This window comes from Cebus imitator, unplaced genomic scaffold, assembly GCF_001604975.1.
Source record: "Cebus imitator isolate Cc_AM_T3 unplaced genomic scaffold, Cebus_imitator-1.0 Scaffold203, whole genome shotgun sequence".
NCBI classification, from domain to species: domain Eukaryota; kingdom Metazoa; phylum Chordata; class Mammalia; order Primates; family Cebidae; genus Cebus; species Cebus imitator.
In genome coordinates this window covers 3,941,402-3,963,044 of record NW_016107518.1, presented here as the reverse complement: position 1 = coordinate 3,963,044, position 21,643 = coordinate 3,941,402, and the positions used below count along the sequence as shown (strand labels likewise).

Here is a 21,643-nt window from a genome sequence, read left to right as displayed (position 1 = left end):
CCAGCTTATCCTGCTCCCAGTACTCCTGCTCCGTTTTTATGAGGCCGGGAAAATAGAACAAGGAAGTGGTGACGCCCTGGGCCCTCACGAATACAACCAGAGGCTACAACGACTGCGTTGCCCCATCGATTAGGGAGCGGTCCAGACCGGAAATGGTCGTTTCTATGGTAACCCTGAGCAGGTTGCCTGGGAGATGACCTCTTTCGGGTCTCTTTGAATACCTGCTGTAGCGTCACCTCGAAGGCAGATCTATCAGGTATCCTGGACTGTCTTCTATCATGATTCCCGGGAAATACCGCTCTATTTCTGGCCGGGCTGCGAACAACGTAAGTTGGGCCTTCTACTTTCTCTTTCTTCACACATTGGTATGCTTTCTGACTGGCGTCTTTGTCCTAGAAGATGGGCTGCATTATTGGGACCGGGACCGCTGTGTCTACTCAAGCTATTGTCTGACCCGGGCTTGAGGTTCGTGGGCTGGACCAAGGCACAATTTAATATTGCATGATGCGTATTCAAAGTCTTGTCCAGGATCTGGGCTCCCCAGAAGGTGGAGCTGGTCTGCTGTGAAAAGCTCGGGTTTATTTAAATTCCTTTAGCCAGTCAATTCCTTTTTCTCTCCCCCCCCCACCCCCCATCCCCCATTTAACTGTGAAGAGAATTTATCGTTAGGGACTCCCACCCCCTCCACCTGTCCCATTGAGATATTTATTTAGACATGAATGACAATTGTCGAAAGCCTGAGGTAATAACTAGAGGGTTAAGTTGCTGCCGACATTTTGGAAAATAAATCAGTGAAACCGTTTAATTCTTAGATGTGATTTTTATTGTTTTCAGCAAATCCTCAGCTCAAGACCATTTGCCAGAAACAGAAATCGAGCAATCTTTTCTAATTTTTTGTTTTATTTTTATATGTACATTTTTTGAAATATGTGTTTGTGTATTAAGAGCAAATTTTATGGTTTAATTTTTACATTTCAGGTGAACTGTGGGCTTCATCTGGTTATTCAAACATCATCGCTTCCTGAAAAAAACAAAGTAAGATTTAAGCAGGTTGGCATTTAAATTGAAGATTGTTTTATATTCTACACAAATAGTAGCATGATTTAAAGAGTAGATTCTAAACTGAAAATTTTAAGTATATTTGATTTCCAGTTTAAGGCTAGTTCTTACTTTCTGCCTACATAAAGCCAAAATAGCCCTCTTTAAAAACTTAATGTTATTTCATTGATTGCAAAACGTAAGGGTTTTTTTTTTTTTTTTTTTTTTTTGGTGCTATTGCTAGTTGTTTCTTATTTTTTTTTTTTTATAGTTACCATTTGAGACAGGGTCTAGCTCTATCACCGAAGCTGGGGTGCTGGGGTGCAGTGGCATGATCTTGGCTCATTGCAATTGCAACTGCTGCTTCCCAGGCTCAAGTGATCACTCCATGTCAACCTCCCGAGTAGCTGGGACCACAGGTGTATGCCACCACACCTGGCTAATATTTTTGTATTTTTGTAGAGATGGGGTTTTGCCATGTTGCCCAGGCTGGTCTCAAGCTTCTGAGCTCAAGCAATCCACCTGCCTTGGCCTCCCAAAGTACTGGGATTAGAGGCAACAGCCACCACACCCAGCAATATTTACACATTTTTGAAATCAGGAGCCTTCTTAACATTGATGGTATGTCATAGTTTAATTGGGGAGGTTTTTTTTTTCTTAGTAGAGGGTAAAATAATGGTATGTCTTACTACTGATGACACCTTAGATAAAATGGTAATTTGTGAGGGCATATCCACACATCCCATTTAAAATCAGGAAAGAAAAACTAATAGGTTAGCAGTGGACACATGTTAGGCTTAACGTTATTTGGAAGCTAAGATATGAATATGAGATTTTTTTCTCCTAGACTATTTGCTCAATCTCTAGCATTTCCAGAATTTCTGGCTTTTGATTTAGTTTTTGAGATTTTGGGATAAACATGTTTTTCTTTCCCTTCTGTCTCACCTCAGCATTCATACCCACCTACCTCCTACACAACTATGTCTCAAGACACACCGTGATTTTTCTTTCTTTGACCAAGTTGGAAACCTCTAACCATCACACTTCAGGTGTTTCCTAAAAAGTTATTAAATAGGTGTCACTGGAAGAACTCTAAAGTGAAGGGCAGAATTCACAGATAACAGCATGAAGAAGGGGAGGAAGGTAAATGCAAGGGCATTAGTCAAGGAGGCAGCTGTTGATTACATTATATATGAATATGAAAATGGTGAACATTTAGAAAATAGACCATTTGATCATCTCAAATAAACAGCCGTTAGCTAGATTAATTGAAAATATTCTTTATTATAATTGGGCATAATGGATTCCCTACAGAGCTTTCCTAATTGATTTCACTGGATAAATCCTTTTTCACCCTTATAATGTTTTTAGGAACCATGTGCTTCATCCAAACATTCTTTCCAAACCATTCACTTTCTCTTGTGTATACATCTATTCTGATAAAATACCTTTAGATCATATAATTCCTAAGGATATAATGCAAATGCCAGCATAATGTTTGTAGTATGGATAAATTAGAAGCATCTTAATTCATTTAAGATACGTATTTGGGGTTTTTTTTGTGGCTACTCATAAGAAGTTGTTTTGGTTTTGTTTTTCTCAATCTTCCTACCAGATGATTATTTTAGATCAGTTTTAGATCAAGTGAAAACCCTCTTAGAAGGCTTAAATATACAACTTTATTATGTTGTAATAGGACATTTAAAGGGATTATAATGATCAAAACTGATGTTTTTCAACAGCATTTTATTTATATTGTGTGCTTTTTTTGTAGCAAATGATTCTTTTAATCATTGTATTTATGGTGAGAGTGCAGGGATTGGAAGTGTCTCAGCTTGGAGTATCTTTTATCTGACCTCATAAAAGTGACCCTGATTTTGTGCATGGTAAAATACAATAGCAGAGGTGCAGCCATCACCTCTATCTAGTTCCAGAATTTTTTCGTCATTCCAAATGAAATCCCTGAACCCATTAAGCAATTACTTCCCATTCCCTGCTTCCCTTAAACACGTGGAAGCCACAAATATGCTTTCTATCTCTACAGATTTGCCTATGTGGTCTTGTGTCTGGTTTCTTTCACTTAGCATGATGTTTTTAAGGTTCATCCACATTGTAGCATGTATATCAGTTATTATATGTTGTTTTTAAATTATCTTCGTTGCTTAGTGTTAAATTCATCTCCAAATATTTTTTCTTTAATAATGTTTTCCAGGTTGAATTCAAGCTAAATAAAGACACGTCGTCATTCCCCGGTAGACTTTTACAACATGAACTTGAAAGAAACTGCTCAAGTCGGCAAGGTATTGTCAGTGAGTAGAGGTCAGATGTGGTTCTTCATCTCTGAATAGTATTAACTGTTTAATAATGTTGAATTACTAGATTCAAATAAACTTGAATTTAAAATGAAATGGTTCATTGGGACCAAATTGGTTTGGTATTAAAAAAAAAATCATTGGTTTTATATACATAGCATAGTAGATGATTTCCAGTATGGAAAAAGCTGTTGTTATTTTAGTTTGAGGGTGGGCTATACACTAAAGAATGGAAAAAGAATGTTCCAAATACCATATTAAAACAGCATTTGGAAGTTGCTAATTAGTGAGAGTAAGAGTATGGGAACACATATATTAAGGAAATAAGGAAAGAATGGAAAGTCAGGAGTAGAGAAGAAACAATCTTTCTCTGTTACAATCACATATAATTATAGATTTTATATTAAAGGCCTTAAACTTTAGTGTCTATCACTTGGGATCTTATGAAAAATGCAGCTTCTTAGTGCTCCCCCTCCGTCTTCCCCATTCTGATTTTGTAGGTCTTGAGTGGGACTTGGAAATGTGCATTTTAATAATGTCACAAGTGATTCTGAGATCTATGGCTTGTGGGTCATCCTTTGACAAATACTACCTCATATGATCTGGTTATATTTCAGAAATATATTTTTCAAATCAAGGACAAATTTCCTTCACATTTGAATCTTAGTTTGTTGCTGACAGCCATTAGCTTTCTGTAATGTGCTCATGTTAAACACTTCTAAATCCACATATACAAAACTACCTCTACCTCTTAGGAGTTTACATGAGAGGGCTGATCAGTATAGGCCTTTCTAGGTTGTTTATGCCATTACTTTGGGAACATAGGGTGATTTTTGAATATTGGTTAATTTTCTCTCTTTTCTTTTCTGGGCCTACCTCTTGGACTCATCTAATCTGACATGTCTTTTCTCCTTCCTACATTCTACGCTCTTGTCTTGGCCAATTGCTGGACATGACATCAGTCTAACTGTTGTTCCACAGTGCAGGAAGCATCTGTCTTGCCTTTTTTTATTCAGTTCAGTATATATTTATAAAGTGAGTATTATGTGCCAGTCACTGTTTTAGGCACAGAATTATAGAGGTGAACCCTCAACTAGGGTTTTTATGTTTGCATTGTGAATCTCCTTGACATTTTTGGTAACAATATCTTAAAAGTTTTTCCAAAATCATGAGTCAAACTTAAGTATTTTCACTAAGCTTTTCTTGAGTAAGAGTAGGAAGTTAGCAAACAGATTTAAGGATGGCTGTCCAGGCAAATTTATTTAAGTGGTAAAGTATTACTAGATATTTGCTAATGAGGAAATAGTATGGATGCATTGAATTTTGTGAACCTGAGAGATGAATAAAGTTTTATACATAAGTAATGACCCCTTCAGTATGAATTAACTCTTTAGGGAAAAAAAAACCTAATTGGTTTGTCATTTAAAAATTTTATTCAAAATTAGTTTCTGTGACAAGATACTCATTTGATATGTCTTAGATGTATACCTGGTTACTTCCAGTGTGTTTCCTCCATAGTTCCAGGTAGTTTTGTGCAAAGATGGCCACATAACTTATGGTTATTTTCTTGACTTTTGTACTCAGATTTTACCTACAAGGGCATACAATTTTGGAAAAATTATAAGTAGCACTTCATCGGGAAAATTTAGGGATGTCTGTCTAATAAGCTGTATCCTGATACCCAATCATTATAATTAATTTCAGCCATTTCTTATTTTTTTAAATTAATCAAACATAGCCTGTCCACACAAATTAACCAGTGATACTCTCAGTCAAAAGTAAAGAAACTTGATATTTTATTTAAGCTAGTGAGTTTAAAACTTGATATGTGATTTATTTTAGGCTTCTTAGAATACTGTTAAGAATTGACCCCTGTTTCTTTGCGATTTTATAAGTGCCATATGTTGCAGGGCCTAGTATGTAGTAAAATTTCAGTTAACCTAATCTTAATTGATTAAATCCCGTGATTAGGAATTTTAAAATGTGTGTGTAGAAGGGAAGAGGCAACACTTTTCTCTTAAGATGATAGTAAATCACTGGAAAATCCAGAGTTAAGATTTTGGTTCCCAAAACAATCTCAAGGACAGGGCCGAGTGGGCACACATGTATGGCAATAGGTACTATGCCATCCATCCATCCACCTGTCTATTCATCCACCCATCTGTTTATTTATCCATCCATGCATCCATCTCCTTATCTATATATTCATACATCCAACCAGCCACCCGGCCATCTGTGTATCTAGCATACAGTGCAGTGAACATTCTCACCAAATTTAGACCATTATACCTCTTAACACTTTGAGATGCTATTTATATTGAGATTTTTTAAAACAGAAATAACACACACAAAATAGATTTTCAATGAAGTCTTAGTAAGCTGGAAAAACAATTAATTTGTCTACTGATTGCCTACTGAATTTAGACTTTACCAAGAATATAAAGAATGTAAAATGAAGTCCATCACTCAAGGAGATGGTAAATTTAATTTTGGAAGACAAGGGCTGCATATCTAGTAGGTTAAATAGTGATATAAGAAATACATCATAAGTCGGTTGCTATGGCTCATGCCTGTGATCCCAGCACTTTGGGATGCCAAGGTGGGTGAATTGCTTAAGCCCAGGAGTTCAAGACCCTATCTTGAACATGGGCAATATGATGAAACCCCATCTGTAAAAAAAAATGCAGAAATTAGCCAGGTGTGGTGGCACATGCCTGTAGTCCCAGCTATTCAAGAGGCTGAGGTAGGAGAATCACTTAAGCCCAGGAGTTTGAGGCTGCAGTGAGCTGTAATCATGCCACGCTGCATTCCAGCCTGGGTGACAGAGCAAGACCCTGTCTGAGAAAAAGAGAAAGGAAAAAAAAAAAAGAAATAAACAGTAACAAACTGTTACAATGAAAATTTTGCCACATAGTAATGTGGTTTTTATGTGGGTGTTTATATACCCAAATATATATGTGGATATTTTGACTGCAGATCTCTCTGGTTCCCAGTTACTTAGAAGATCTGTTGTGCAATAAATTTAAGGCTTTTTACTAATCATTCTTATCTCTTTCTATTTATTGTAAGCAGCATATCACGTTGATAGTAAGTTCATCATGCTGATAGTGATTATGACTTCTGTGTATAAAAAGAGCTAGAAAGTTTGAGAATAAAATTCCTCTATTTGCCAGGTGTAAATTAAATTTAATCTTCGATTATTGCCTCTGTATCTCAAGTCTTAGAAAGTTTAAATCTGCCTCTTAAAAATTGAGGATTGCCTTGAAGCTTAACAAAATAATTCAGAAAACCTAACTGATGCTAACAAGGGAAACTGAGGTTGACTGCTGCTTGGAGTTTTTCAATTTTTTATCTTTAGTTGACCAATTAATCTTTACTTAGTTAATTCTTAGAATTCAGTCAGTCTTTAGAATGATTTCTGTTTGTTTTGTTTTTGTTTTTTTAACCATCTTGACTTGATGCTTGGGTAACCTGATAGCATGTGGTCATGCCAGGAAATCAGTTCATTGGTGAATATGGTGTCAATTCTGAATGCTGATGCTCCAGAACATCATTATTATCTTGATATTTCATAATATTCAGAAAAGTGAGATGTGAGCACTGATTATTTTGTTCAAGAAATAAGGTGTGAGATACTTCAGTTTATGCCTTACAGACCTGAAGAAGCTAGCAAATGCCATGACCTTATAGCTTTTTAATATGATTTATATGCAACTTGATTAAGTTGTCATTATATTGTCTGGTGACCTCCCAAAGAGTAGGTTAGCTTTCTAGATTTGGTTTTCATCTTTTTGTTAGTTTCAACAGGAGAATTCTGTGGAAACTTCAGGTTCTATTTACTGTTATACTTATTGCTCCCTTCAAGCATTTCAACATCCGTTGCTGCTTTCAGAAGATTTTCTTTTTATAGAGGAAAATATGGTCGATTTCCTCTGGCATTCAAACTGTCATGTTTGACCCATTACTCAAATCTTACCTCATTTCTGGAACTCCTCATCGTTTCTTTTTGACCATTTACATTCTCCTAGTTCTTTAGAAAATGTCTTAATGTTCCTCCCCCCAGACCCATCTGTATCCACCTTCATTAAGTAAAAAATTACCAGACACACTTATGTGCAAATTTATAAGTAGGTATTCTTTTTATTCTGCATTTATGTATGTTGTTCTATTTATGAATTTCACATGTGTATTTATTAATTTCAGTCTGCTAGATTGAAAGCTACATAATGGCAAGGACACCACCTAACAAACAGCCTGTAAACCTTAGAGGGGCGTCATTTACCCTGTGGACCCTAACTACAAGTCTGCTAGATTTACTGACATCCACTTTGGTGTCTTGGCAATATTCCTTACTAACAGTGGCTGAACATACAAAGAAAGAGATGATATGAGGTTTACATCTGCTATCCAAAACTACTTTTTGTGTATTTCCTGTAGTAAACCTATAGTAAAGTCATGTATTATGTAGTTTTGTGATAAATTTTTTGATATTTTGAAGGAGATGGAAGAGTAATAAGTCCTTCGCCTTGTAATAAATCATCATGCATCTCATCCACACCAAATGTGACAGAACTATATGGGCTGGAAATGAAAGCTGCCACGAGCTCCTTATCAGCATTTGGAGATTCTTCCATTAAGACACCTTCAAAGTCCAGAATCCGGCAGGGCTGTCATAGTGCTGGCCCCAATGTATCTGGTAATGAGGGACTATCATCTTAGTTATAAGAGAGCTAAAACTTAAGGAGTCAGGATTACAAAGGGATAAAGATAGCACTGGAGTAGTTCTGTACTTCCAACCAATCTGTAAGGCAAGGGAAACAGTATTTGGCATATATGGAACACAGTTTACGGAGGAAAGAAACAAATTCAACTTAGTAATTTCAAGTATGGAGAGCTATAGAAACTACACTTTCTAGAGAAGATATCTATAGGTGCCCAAATTCTCCAAATATAAGGTGACTTTAGTGTCAAGGCTTTGAAGGTTTTTCTTAATTAAGTAATTTGTATATCATTTTTAATAGGTGATCATATTAATTTGGTGAGCTCATCATTGTCATCATTTCCTATTCTTCAACGTTCTTCTGAAGAGAAAATTCTTTACTCAGACAGGTTGAGCCTAGAAAGGTGAGGACAATTTCTTTTCTTTTCTTTTTTTGACTAGGTAATACACAGACGTGGTACAAGATTTGAAAGATGCAAGTCTCCCTCCTTCCTCCTCTTCCCCAGTTATTCAATTCATTTTTTTTTTTAACCAATGTTTTGCTTCTCCTTTCAGAGGTATGGTGAGGAATTTTATATCTATGTAACATAAAAGGCTTGAGTATACTCTACAAGAGTACTGTAGCAATTCTAAAATATGACATTGATGAAAATGGATTTCAGTATAGAAACAAACCGCAATATAACCCTCACACGAGCTTCCTGGGCCCTATCTAGTGTAGTTTCCTGTCACTTCATTGGCTTTATCTCTTCCTACACTCTCCTTCAGTCATTGCTCAAACCATACCTGCCTCCTTGCTGTTCCTTGAATACACCAAGAATGATTATACCTCAGGGAATTTGGTACTTGCTGCCTGGAGTTCTGTTCCTCCTCATATCTCTAGGCTCATTCCCTTACCACCTTCAGGTCTTCACTCAAATGTCATCATTTCCGGGATGATTTTCTCTGGCCATCCTCTCCAAGATTGTAACCCCTTCCACGCTTTGGTCTCCAGTTCCCTTCTCTGCTTTTATTATTTTTCTTCTTAGCATTTATTACCCTATAACATAATAACTATTTACTTATGTTTATTGTCTGTCTCCTAGTAGAATACAGGTTCCATAAGCACAGAAATTTTTGTCCAGTTCTGTATTCCTCATGTCTAGAACAGAACCTGGCACAAAACAGGCTCTTGATACAATTTTTTTAAGTGAACAAATGCATTTAGAACTTGATCCCCATCTTTACATCTAGGAAACTATCCACAGTAGAATGGTAGATGAAGGATCCCAACCTCTACCCCAATGGCACAACCAGCAGAGAACAAACATCTCTGCTATGTATACCTTTAGCTTAGCAGTGCACACCTGACAACAAATTATATTGAACTATCTGTGTTTATAGTTGGGAAAAACTGCTGGAGGTTCTAACATGTTCTTTTGTAGGCAAACTAACACTCAAGGGCAGTATCTCTCATGATGTCTTTGCAGTATAAATGGTTTCTGAGAATGCTGTCTAATATTTATAACTTTCATGATATCATTTTAATGTTTTGAGGGATTTTTATGATAGCTTTTCTCTTACTATTTAAAAGGCTGGCAAAAAATAGCACCTCAGCCCTTCAGTTTCATGTCACTTGGTATTAGCAGGAGCCAGTAACAAGTTAGGCACTTTCTTTGTGGCTTGGGGTGACTCAGGCAGTTATAAAGATGGGTCCTTAACAGCATGGGCCTCTAGGGTAGAGAAGCAAACTTTGATCAGGTGGAGACTTGCTTATCAAGAAAATCAGATTAAGAGAACTGATTCCACTTCAAAAGTTCGTTGTGAACTGGCAGAATCACAAAGATATCATAAAGTTAGGCACAGTTTGACAAGAGCCAGGATGCACAGTCAAGAAAGTTTGGCTAGAAGCTGGGAACTAACTCAGGGATGATTTTTGAGAGCCAGTGAGTAGCGTCAGTGACTTCCAAAGGCAGATCTGCCACGCTGTGTATCTTCTTATCTAAGAGACTGAGGGGTCAAGAGTAGAATCCAACCCTGAGAAGAACTGTTTGAAAGAGCTAGGCTCTAGCTGTTTTGGGAGTTAGGTTAGGCCTGGAGACCAGGAAGGCAGCCTATCAGCACCAATAAGGAAACACAGAAGCAAAGGCCTAGTCCAATAGATGTATCAGTAATGGGTTAGGATGTATAGCAACTCCAGAGTTTTGTAGGCCTAGAAACTTCCCTTGAGGGCACTGAGCCTCTGGTTATTATGGATGTTTTGCTTGCTTGTTTTGGTGGAGTGACAGGGGTTTGTGGGGGTAAGCAGTATATAAGTGAGCCTTGGCACTGGGACTTAACCACTGTGTTTAGAATCAGAGAAGGTGACTTTATTTCAAGCTACTGTAGCTTAGGTAAGAGGGAGGATGGAGGTTATTTATTGTCCTTTCTTAGTCATGACTAGTTCAAGAATTGGATGAAATAGAAGTTGGGGAATATTGGTAAGTTTAAGAGAAAAAGAAAAAGACTGAAGCAGAAGTGAGACGATTTAAAGTTTTTGCTAAGCTGATATACAAAGATATAAATTTTAAGGTAGAATACTTACAATTTAATTTATAATTTATATACTAAGTTTATTCATTTATCACAGTTGTGATAAAATAGATGAAATATTGTGATAAAATAATTGAATATATGAAATGAATTTTAAATATTCTGTGATAAAATAATTGAATACATGAAATTAATTATAAATATTGACCACACATCAAAAGAATTAAATATTGCCCCAAATTCCTTTTTCTTTCCGCTATCTTAAATAGGTTTCTTTAGGATCTATATTTTTAAACATCATATCTTTGTTAGCCATTAACATTCAGTTATATTTTTTCTGCAAATCATTCTTTTTTCTCTTTATCAGGAAGATTCTGATCATTTTCATAGTTTCACTTATGCTAGTAACACTCTGATTTATTTTCTCTAAAGCTTACATTAACTTGATTTCTACTGAAAGAGAATATTTCTAATAAACTTCCCTACTAGAGTTGTTCACACCCAGATAGAGCTGAATTTCTTTTGAAGACTCCTTTTAACCTCTCAGAGTAGAATCCCTCAGGACCTCCTGTCAGCCCCTATTATTTTACTACTAGAATTCTTAAAGGGCCCTGAACTCGTTTACTTCACCTGTAATACATTATAACATTTTGCATAATAGACGCTTACCGGTTTTCCTTTCTTTTCTTTCTTCCTTTTTTTTTTTTTTTTGAGACAGAGTTTCACTCTTGTTGCCCATGCTGGGGTGCAATGGTGCAATCTTGGCTCACTGCAGCCTCCGCCTCCTGGGTTCAAGTGATTCTCCTGCCTCAGCCTCCCAAGCAGCTAGGATTACAGGCATGTGCCACTACGCCTGGCTAATTTTGTACTTTTAGTAGAGACGGGGTTTCTCCATGTTGGTCAGGATGGTCTCAAACTCCTGACCTCAGGTGATCCACCCACCTCAGCCTCCCAGAGTTATGGAATTACAGGTATGAGCCACTGTGCCTGGCCTATGGCTACTGTTTTAAATACAACTGAAAGCATATATTTTTAAGGTTTCATCATACCCTGTAGCACTCTAAATGCTTTGCAAAGTTCAAAGTGTTGAGCATGTACACATATACTTAAAATCTTAGGTTCTGAGGAAATGTTAAGTAAGGATCACCTTGCCATTAATGGATCTTAGGATGATTTTTTTTTTAAATCAAAGTAAATTGTAGATGGCTGAATTTCTTGCTCTTTTGAACATGTCATCCAGCTCAAGAACCTGTGATTCTTTGAGAGACCCTTTTATATGTTTTTAACTCTGATGACTTAGTTGCCTGGGCAGTTGTTACATCAGTGGATTGATGCCAAGGGCATTTGTCTGGTTATGAGACAAGATTCTTTTTTTCCCCCCCCATTTATTTATTTTATTGCATTTTAGGTTTTGGGGTACATGTGAAGAACATGCAAGATTGTTGCATAGGTACACACGTGGCAGTGTGATTTGCTGCCTTCCTCCCCATCACTTACATCTGGCATCTCTCCTCTTGCTATCTCTCCCCAGCTCTCCACCCCCCACTGTCCCTCCCCTATTTCCCCCCAACTGACCCCAGTGTGTAGTGCTCCCCTCCCTGTGTCCATGTGTTCTCATTGTTCAAGACCCACCTATGAGTGAGAACATGCGGTGTTTGATCTTCTGCTCTTCTGTCAGTTTGCTGAGAATGATGCTTTCCAGGTTCATCCATGTCCCTACAAAGGTCACAAACTCATCATTTTTGATGGCTGCATAATATTTCATGGTGTATATATGCCACATTTTCCCTGTCCAGTCTATCATCGATGGGCATTTGGGTTGGTTCCAGGTCTTTGCTATTGTAAACAGTGCTGCAATGAACATTCATGTGCACATGTCCTTATAGTAGAATGATTTATAATCCTTTGGATATATACCCAGTAAGGGGATTGCTGGGTCAAATGGAATTTCTATTTCTATGTCCTTGAGGAATCGCCACACTGTCTTCCACAATGGTTGAACTAATTTACACTCCACCCACAGTGTAAAAGTGTTCCTATTTCTCCACATCCTCTCCAGCATCTGTTGTCTCCAGATTTTTTAATGTTCACCATTCTAACAGGAGTGAGATGGTATCTCAATGTTGTTTTGATTTGCATTTCTCTGATGACTAGTGATGATGAGCATTGTCTCATATGTTTGTTGGCCTTTTGTATGTCTTCTTTTGTAAAGTTCTGTTCATATCCTTTGCCCACTTTTGAATGGGCTTGTTAGTTTTTTTCTTGTAAATCTGTTTTAGTTCTTTGTAAATTCTGGGAGACAAGATTCTTTCAGCCATTTAAACCTTTATCACAAAAGGCAATTAGGTTGAATGTTTTCTCATGTTAAGTCAATTTCATGTGAAATAGCTTATGTTTGAGGTTTTTTTTAATGCAATGAGAGCTTAGACATAATTTTAATAATAAACACTGTCAAAGTCTATTGGCTTTTTTGTGAATGATTTATAATTAAATATAAGTTGCTTAGTTCATGGGGGTTGGAAGTGGTCCAACTTATTTTTTTTTCTCCTCACAGAATGAGAGCACAAAGATACTACTAATAATATTTGTAAGAGGAGGTATGCAGCTGAATCATAACCTAATTAACTTTTTAAATTTTTTCCTAGACAAAAGCTGACTGTATGTCCTATCATCAAAGGGGAAGAACACCTTCGTTTGTTGAACTTCCAACATAATTTTATAACTCGGATACAAAATCTTTCTAATCTACAGAAGTTAATATCCTTGGATTTATGCGATAACCAGATTGAAGAAATTAGTGGGCTTTCTACTCTGAGATGCCTTCGTGTCCTTCTGTTGGGGAAAAACAGGTATTCTTTGTAGAGCAGTTTTTGTTTATAGCCTAATGTTATGTATAGGATTAATGTGGAGTCCTATGGTGTTTAGATGACAACTTAGAATTGAATAATACTTAAGAAATGAATAGAAATTTTTAAAGATTATTTGAATGGATTAAGATTCAGTTGTAATCTGTTTCATGAGATTCAAATAACATTTATTATGTTTTTTACTTCCATTGCTTTCCAGTGCCATATGTTATAGGGAAGTAAATAGCAGACTTTGGCCTTGATTTTATTTTCGTAGAACTTAGTTTAAGCATGTATATTCACTTTAGGCTTATGTGTTTCACTTGTGACTGTTTCCGGTGTTTGATTGAGGGTCGACACACGATACTTGGTGATGATCAGATCACAAATTGATTCTTTTTCAGATGGTAGTATCATTTTGTATCTAACATTACATCCTATATGAACTTCCCCAGTTCCTTTTATACAACTCTATTATGTAATGCAGTTATACAGTTCTTGACACATTTCTTTGAGAGTCATTCACAACTTTCATTCTATTTTACTGGATAGGTTTTGCAATGCCTACAAAGAAGGGCTGTATAGTAAAACCGAAAAATGATTTTTATATTATCAAATGAGGAAGTTTAGATACAGCATTATAACCAGGCTAGGTTCTCCTCCCTCATCTTTTCCTGCCTCCCACCCCAGCATGGATCTTGGATTACTCCTTCCAGGGAAAAAAAGTAATATCTTTTCCTCACCCATCTCAAGGTTCATGTCTGACACTCTATAACAAAGACATATTAACAAGAGAAAAGCATTAAAAATTTATTTAATACAACTTTTACATGGCACAAGAGCCCTTATAAATGAATACCTTCTAAAACAGGGAAAACTGTGTATTTTTACGCTTAGATTTGATAACAAGTGGACAGTATGATTGGACAAAATAAGGTATGATCTAATGGTAATAAACTGGGAAAACTTAGCAAGGCCTGTTTGTTCAGATTCTTCTTGGTGTCTCTGTCTTCATTTCCCTTTTTGGGTTATATTTTATTCCCGTTGCTTCTTTCCATGAGGGTCATAAGACCCTCATTCCAGAGGAATCCTGCCCTATACCCTAAAAGGGAAGGGATAGATCAGATAATTCTATCTATCTGGAAGATAGATCAGAGAATTCTTTTTATAGCCTCAGGGGAGAAAGATATTCTCACTACCCAGTGATAATATAAGATACTTTTCTCAATATCATGTCCCAGAGTTCTAGGCTCTTGTCTGTTCTTCACAGCTTCTATGAAGGCCCCTATCAGTGTAGTTTATTATCCACAATTAGTCCAAGTGTTAAGCATTAGGTAGTCTGAGCAAATTTGGAGATTATCTTAGCCTGTTTATGTAGCTATTAGGCCCAACCCATTGGGGATCAAATTTTAACATGATGTTTGGTGGGGTCAAATATGCAAACCAAAGCAGGGAGATTATAGAATCATAGAGTATTAGAGCTTGAAGTGACCTCAGAGAGTAGCTTCTCATTTTACAGATGGAGAAATGGAAAAGCAAAGTGACTTTTGCAAAGTTAGATGTATACAAAATCTATACAATAAGGGTATGTCACCAGAGCAGTTCACTGAGTAAAGTGAGAAGGGAAGATAACTTTTCATACATTTATGGCATTCTCTAGTCTCCCTATTCTCTTGCCCAGAAATTTCTCAGAGTTACTGATTTCTTTGCCTCGCTTATAATTATTCTTTAATACCATCGTCATTATTCCCTGCTTTTAGTTCTTGAGTTAATATTTTTTAGTAATATTTAAAATCACTTTCTCTAGTATTTAAGAGCTGCTCCTGGCTCCTACCATTTTAAGTCATCTTTCCATCTATTCTGTTTTCCTACTTGTACTTTTCAGCTTCTCTTGCTTCTTAGAATTAACCCTTTAGGGTTGTTTTGTTGTTTTGTTTTTGATAACTTGTGCCTTGAAAGCACCGGTCTATCTAACCTTCTGATTTTATTTAAGGTCTTTTTGTTCTTTCAACTCTAAGAGACTTGATGCCTTTCTACTATATCATTATGTTAGTGAAGTAAAAGCTATCTAATGCTGTCTCTTATTCCTCTTTCTACTCCTCCATCTTTTTAATTTGTTATTTGTTTGGTTTTATTCTTATTTTATTTTTCACATAAAGGAATAGCTGTTGAACTGTTCTAGAACTATTAGTGTTCTTGAATCAAAAAAAAAAAAAAGAGTCAGAAGATAACTTTCCATATTCCCCCCATTGCATGTTTGAAGTATCAGTAAAATGCAAGTCTGGTGGTTCCTAGCCAAGATGGCCGAATAGGAACAGCTCTGAAGTGCACTTCCCAGCAAGAGCAACACAGAGGGTGAGTGATCACCACATTTCCAAATGAGGTACCAGGTGCATCTCAATGGGACTGGTTGCACAGTGGGTGTAAACCAAGAAGGGCAAGCCAAGGCAGAGTAGGGCACTGCCTCACCTGGGAAGTGCAATCCCCAGAGGACGCCCCTCTTTACCCAATGGAGGCCACTGGGGGCTTTTCCATCCACTTCAGCACTCTGGTTCAGATACTGTGCTTCTCCCGCAGTTTTTATTGCCCATAAACCAGGAGATTCCTGGGCCAAAAAGTGCCATGAGTTTCCAGCATGGATGTTTCAGTCGGCACCACGGGTTTCCGCACAAAAACTTACACAAATCTGGGCGGCCATTTCAACTGGTGTCCGGAACACCTGGGACACAGAGCCATCCGTTCAACTGAAAAAGAGGGGACTGAAAGCAGGGAACCAGGTGGTCTGGCTCGGCAGATCCCACCCCCACAAAGACCAGCAATCTGAAATGCTCCGGATTGACAGTTTTGCAGCAAGCGCAGCTGGACCCTGGACCGTCAAGCTCTGTTGGGGGAAGGGCGTGTCCACCATTACCGAGGCAGTCCACCACTACTGAGGCAGTCTGCCACTACCAAGGCAGTCCGCCATTACCGAGGAAGTCTGCCATTACCAAGACAATCCGCCATTACTGAGGCAGACCGCCATTACTGAGGCAGACCTCCATTACCGAGGCAGTTCTAACTGTACCTCTGTAAACAAAACCACTAGGAAGTTTACACAGCAGCTGGGCAGAGCCCTCAGCAGCTCAGCAATGCCTCTACTGGCAGACTGTCACTAGACTACTTCCTTGCTGGGCAGGGCATCTCTGAAAAAAGGCAGCAGCACATCAGGAACTTATAAATAAAGCCCCACTTTCCCAGGACAGGGCACCTGGGAAAAGAGGCGGTTATGAGGTTCCACTGCAGCAGACTTAAATGTACCTGCCCAGCAGCTCTGAACGGAACAAGAGAGCTCACAGTTCAGCACTTGAGCTCTGATAAGGGACAGATTATCTCTTCAAGTGGCTCCCTGACCCCCGTATGTCCAAAGAGGGACCTCTTAAGGGAGAGCTCTGGCTGACATCTGACAGGACAAAAATAACAGAAGAAGAAACTGGCAGCAACCCTTACTGTTCTGCATCCCCTGTGGGTGATTCCCAGGCAAGCAGGGTCTGGAGTGGACCTCCAGCAGTCCTGCAGCAGAGGGTCCTGATTGTTAGAAGGGAAACTAAAAAACAGAAAGAAATAGCTTCAACATCAACAAAACGGATGTCTACTCAGAGACCCCATCCAAAAGTTGCCAACTACAAGACCACAGGTAGATAAATCCTTAAAGATGGGAAGAAACCAGCACAGAAAGGATGAAAATACCAAAAACCAGAATGCCTCTTCTCCAAGGGATCACAAATCCTCACCAGCAAGGGAAGAAAGCTGATGGAGAATGAGTCTGATGAACCGACAGAAGCAGGCTTCAGAAGGTGGGTAATAACAAACTTCTCTGAGCTAAAAGAACATGTTCTAACCCAATGCAAAGAAACTAACAACCTTGAAAAAAGGTTAGACAAAATGCTAACTAGAATAACCAGCTTAGAGAAGAACATAAATGACTTGATGGAGCTGAAAAACACAGCATGAGAACTTTGTGAAGCATGCACAAGTTTCAACAGCTAAATCGAACAAGCAGAAGAAAGGATATCAGAGATTGAAGATCAACTCAATGAAATGAAATGAGAAGTCAAGATTAGAGAAAAAAGAGTAAAAAGACATGAACAAAGCCTTCAAGAAATATGAGATTATGTGAAAAGACCTAATCTACGTTTGATAGGTGTACCTGAATGTGACAGGGAGAATGAATCCTAGCTGGAAAACACTCTTCAGGATATTATCCAGGAGAACTTCCCCAACCTAGCAAGGCAGGCCAACATTCAAATCCAGGAAATACAGAGAACACCACAAAGATATTCCTCAAGAAGAGCAACCCAAGGCACATAATCGTCAGATTCACCAGGGTTGAAATGAAGGAAAAAATGCTAAGGGCAGCCAGAGAGAAAGGTTGAGTTACCCGCAAACTCACAGAGGATCAGACTCACAGAGGATCTCTTGGCAGAAACCCTGTAAGCCAGAAGGTGGCGGGGGGTAATATTCAACATCCTTAAAGAAAAGAACTTTCAGCCTAGAATTTCATATCCAGCCAAACTAGGCTTCATAAGCAAAGGAGAAATAAAATCCTTTGTGGACAAGCAATTTCTGAGAGATTTCGTCACCACCTGGCCTGCCTTACAAGAGCTCCTGAAAGAAGCACTAAACATGGAAAGGAACAACCAGTACCAACCACTCCAAAAATGTACCAAATGGTAAAGACAGCGACACAATGAAGAAACTGCATCCACCAACAGGCAAAACAACCAGCTAGCATCAAAATGGCAGGATCAAATTCACACATAGCAATATTAACCTTAAATGTAAATAGGCTAAATGCCCCAATAAATGTCGACTGAATAAACACAGATTGACAAATTGGATAAAAAGTCAAGACCCATTGGTGTGCTGTATTCAGGAAACCCATTTCATGTGCAAGGACACACATAGGCTCAAAATAAAGGGATAGGGGAAGATTTACCAAGCAATGGAGAGAGAGAGAAAAAAAGCAGGAATTGCAATCCTAGTCTCTTATAAAATGGACTTTAAACCAACAAAGATCAAAAGAGACAAAGAAGGGTGTTACATAATGGTAAAAGAATCAATGCAACAAGAAGAGCAAACGATCCTAAATACACACCCAATACAGGAGCACCCAGATACGTAAAGCAATTTCTTAATGACCTACAAAGAGACTTAGACTCCCACACAATAATAGTGGGAGACTTTAACACTCCACTGTCACTATTAGACCAATGAGACAGAAGATTAACAAGGATATCCAGGACTTGAACTCAGATCTGGACCAAGTGGACCAAATAGACATCTACAGAACTCTCCACCCCAAATCCACAGAACATACGTTCTTCTCAGCACCACATTGCATCTGCTCTAAAATTGGCCATGTAATTGGGAGTAAATCACTCCTCAGCAAATGCAAAAGAATGGAAATCATAACAAACAGTCTTTCAGACCACAGTGCAATTAAATTAGAACTCAGGATTAAGAAACTAACTGAGAATCACACAACTTCATGGAAACTGAACAACTGGCTCCTGAATGTTGACTGGATAAACAATGAAATGAAGGCAGAAATAAAGATGTTCTTCGAAACCAACAAGAATGAAGATAACAATGTACCAAAATCTCTGGGACACATTTAAAGCAGTGTCTAGAGGAAAATTTATAGCAATAAATGCCCACATAAGAAGCAAGGAAAGATCTAAAGTTGACACCCTATCATCAAAATTGAAAGAGCTCGAGGAGCAAGATAAAAAAAACTCAAAAACTCAAAAGCAAAGCAGAACTGAAGGAGATAGAGACACAAAAACCCCTTCAAAAAAATCAATAAATCCAGGAGCTGGTTTTTTGAGAAGATCAACAAATAGACTGCTAGCCAGATTAATAAAAAAGAAAAGAGAGAAGAATCAAATAGATGCAATAAAAAATGATAAAATTGATATCACCACTGATTCCACAGAAATACAAACTACCATCAGAGATTACTACAAACAACTCTATGCAAATAAACCAGTAAACCTGGAAGAAATGGATAAATTCCCGGACACTTGCAACTTCCCAATCCTAAACCAGGAAGAAGTTGAAACCCTGAATAGACCAATATCACGGGCTGAAGTTGAGACAGCAATTAATAGCTCACCAATCAAAAAAAGTCCAGGTCCAGACAGGTTCACAGCTGAATTCTACCAGACGTACAAAGAGGAGTTGGTACCTCCTTCTGAAACTACTCCAAACAATCCCAAAAGAGGGAATCCTTCCCAAATCATTTTATGAGACCAACATCATCCTGATAACAAAACCCAGCAGAGACTCAACAGAAAAAGAAATCTTCAAGCCAATATCCATGATGAACATAGATGCAAAAATCTTCAATAAAATACTGGCAAACCAATTGCAACAGCACATCAAAAAGCTTATCCATCACGATCAAGTAGGCTTCATCCCTGGGATGCAAGGCTGGTTCAACATATGCAAGTCTATAAACGTAATCCACCACATAAACAGAACCAAAGACAAAAGCCACATGATTATCTCAATAGATGCACAGAAGGCCTTCAACAAATTTTGACAGCACTTTATGCTAAAAACTCTCAGTAAACTAGGTATCCATGTAACATATCTCAAAATAATAAAAGCTATTTATGACGAACCCACAGCCAATATCATGCTGAATTGGCAAAAACTGGAAGCATTCCCTTTGAATTCTGGCACTAGACAAGGATGCCCTCTCTCACCACTCCTATTCAATATAGTATTGGAAGTTCTAGCCAGAGCAATCAGGCAAGAAAAAGAAATAAAGCATATTCAATTAGGAAAGGAGGAAGTAAAATTGTCTCTATTTGCAGATGACATGATTATATATTTAGAAGACCCCATCATCTCAGCCCAAAATCTCCTTAAACTGATAAACAACTTCAGCAAAGTCTCAGGATACAAAATCAATGTGCAAAAATCACAAGCATTTCTATACACCAATAAAAGACTAACAGCCAAATCAAGAGCAAACTCCCATTCACAATTGCTGGAAAGAGAATAAAATACCTAGGAATACAACTAACAAAAGGTGTAAAGGACCTCTTCAAGGAGAACTATGAACCACTACTCAAGGAAATAAGAGAGGACACAAACAGATGGGAAAACATTCCATGCTCATGGTTAGGAAGAATCAATATCATGAAAATGGCCATGCTGACCAAAGTAATTTATAGATTCAAGGCTATCCCCATCAAGCTACCAATGATGTTCTTCACAGAACTGGAAAAAACCACCTTAAACTTCATATGGAACCAAAAGAGAGCCCACATAGCCAAGACAATCCTAAGCAAAAAGAACAAAGCTGGAGGCATCATGTTACCTGACTTCAAACTATACTACAAGGCTACAGTAATCAAAACAGCATGGTACTGGTACCAAAACACATATATAGACCAATGGTACGAAACAGAGACCTCAGTGGCAATGCCACACATCTACAACCATCTGATCTTTGACAAATCTGACAAAAACAAGCAATGGGGAAAGGATTCCCTGTTTAATAAATGGTGTTAGAAAAACTGGTTAGCAATGTACAGAAGGCAAACTGGACCCCTTCCTGACACCTTACACTAAAATTAACTCCAGATGGATTAAAGACTTAAACATAAGACCTAACACCATAAAAACTGTAGAAGAAAACCTAGGCAAACCATTCAGGACATAGGCATAGGCTAGGACTTTATGACTAAAACACCAAAAGCATCGGCAACAAAAGCCAAAATAGACAAAGGGAATCAAATTAAACTCCAGAGCTTCTGTACAGCAAAAGAAACAATCATTAGAGTGAACCAGCAATGAACAGGTTGGTAAAAAATTTTTGCAATCTACACATCTGACAAAGGGCTAATATCCAGAATCTACCAAGAACTAAAACAGATTTACAAGAAAAAAACAAACCCATTCAAAAATGGGCAAAGGCTATGAACAGACTCTTTTCAAAAGAAAACATGTGTGAGGCCAACAAACATGAAAAAAAGATAATCATCACCGGTCATTAGAGAAATGCAAATCAAAACAACATTGAGATACCATCACGCCAGTTAGAATGGCAATCATTAAAAAATCTGGAGACAACGGATGCTGTAGAGGATGTGGAGAAATAGGAACACTTTTGCACTGTTGGTGGGAGTGTAAATTAGTTCAACCATTGTGGAAGACAGTGTGGC

The 21,643-nt window shown here is 37.9% G+C and overlaps 1 protein-coding gene across 7 annotated transcripts in view; it reads left to right on the top strand.

Annotated features, from left to right (window-relative positions):
* Nucleotides 1-33: 33 nt before the first annotated feature.
* Nucleotides 34-21,643, top strand: part of LRRC49 (leucine rich repeat containing 49) — a 138,671-nt gene continuing 117,061 nt past the window's right edge. The window contains exons 1-6 of one of the 7 annotated variants that reach the window (XM_017548145.2): nt 163-326; nt 979-1,050; nt 3,251-3,338; nt 7,849-8,046; nt 8,372-8,474; nt 13,227-13,430. In XM_017548145.2, the coding sequence (XP_017403634.1) occupies nt 279-326; nt 979-1,050; nt 3,251-3,338; nt 7,849-8,046; nt 8,372-8,474; nt 13,227-13,430 (713 nt within the window). In that variant the 5' untranslated portion in view covers nt 163-278. Of the gene's footprint in view, nt 327-978; nt 1,051-3,250; nt 3,339-7,848; nt 8,047-8,371; nt 8,475-13,226; nt 13,431-21,643 lie in introns of those variants that run through there. The other 6 variants (XM_017548146.2, XM_017548151.2, XM_017548150.2 and 3 more) reach the window with 6 other exon arrangements.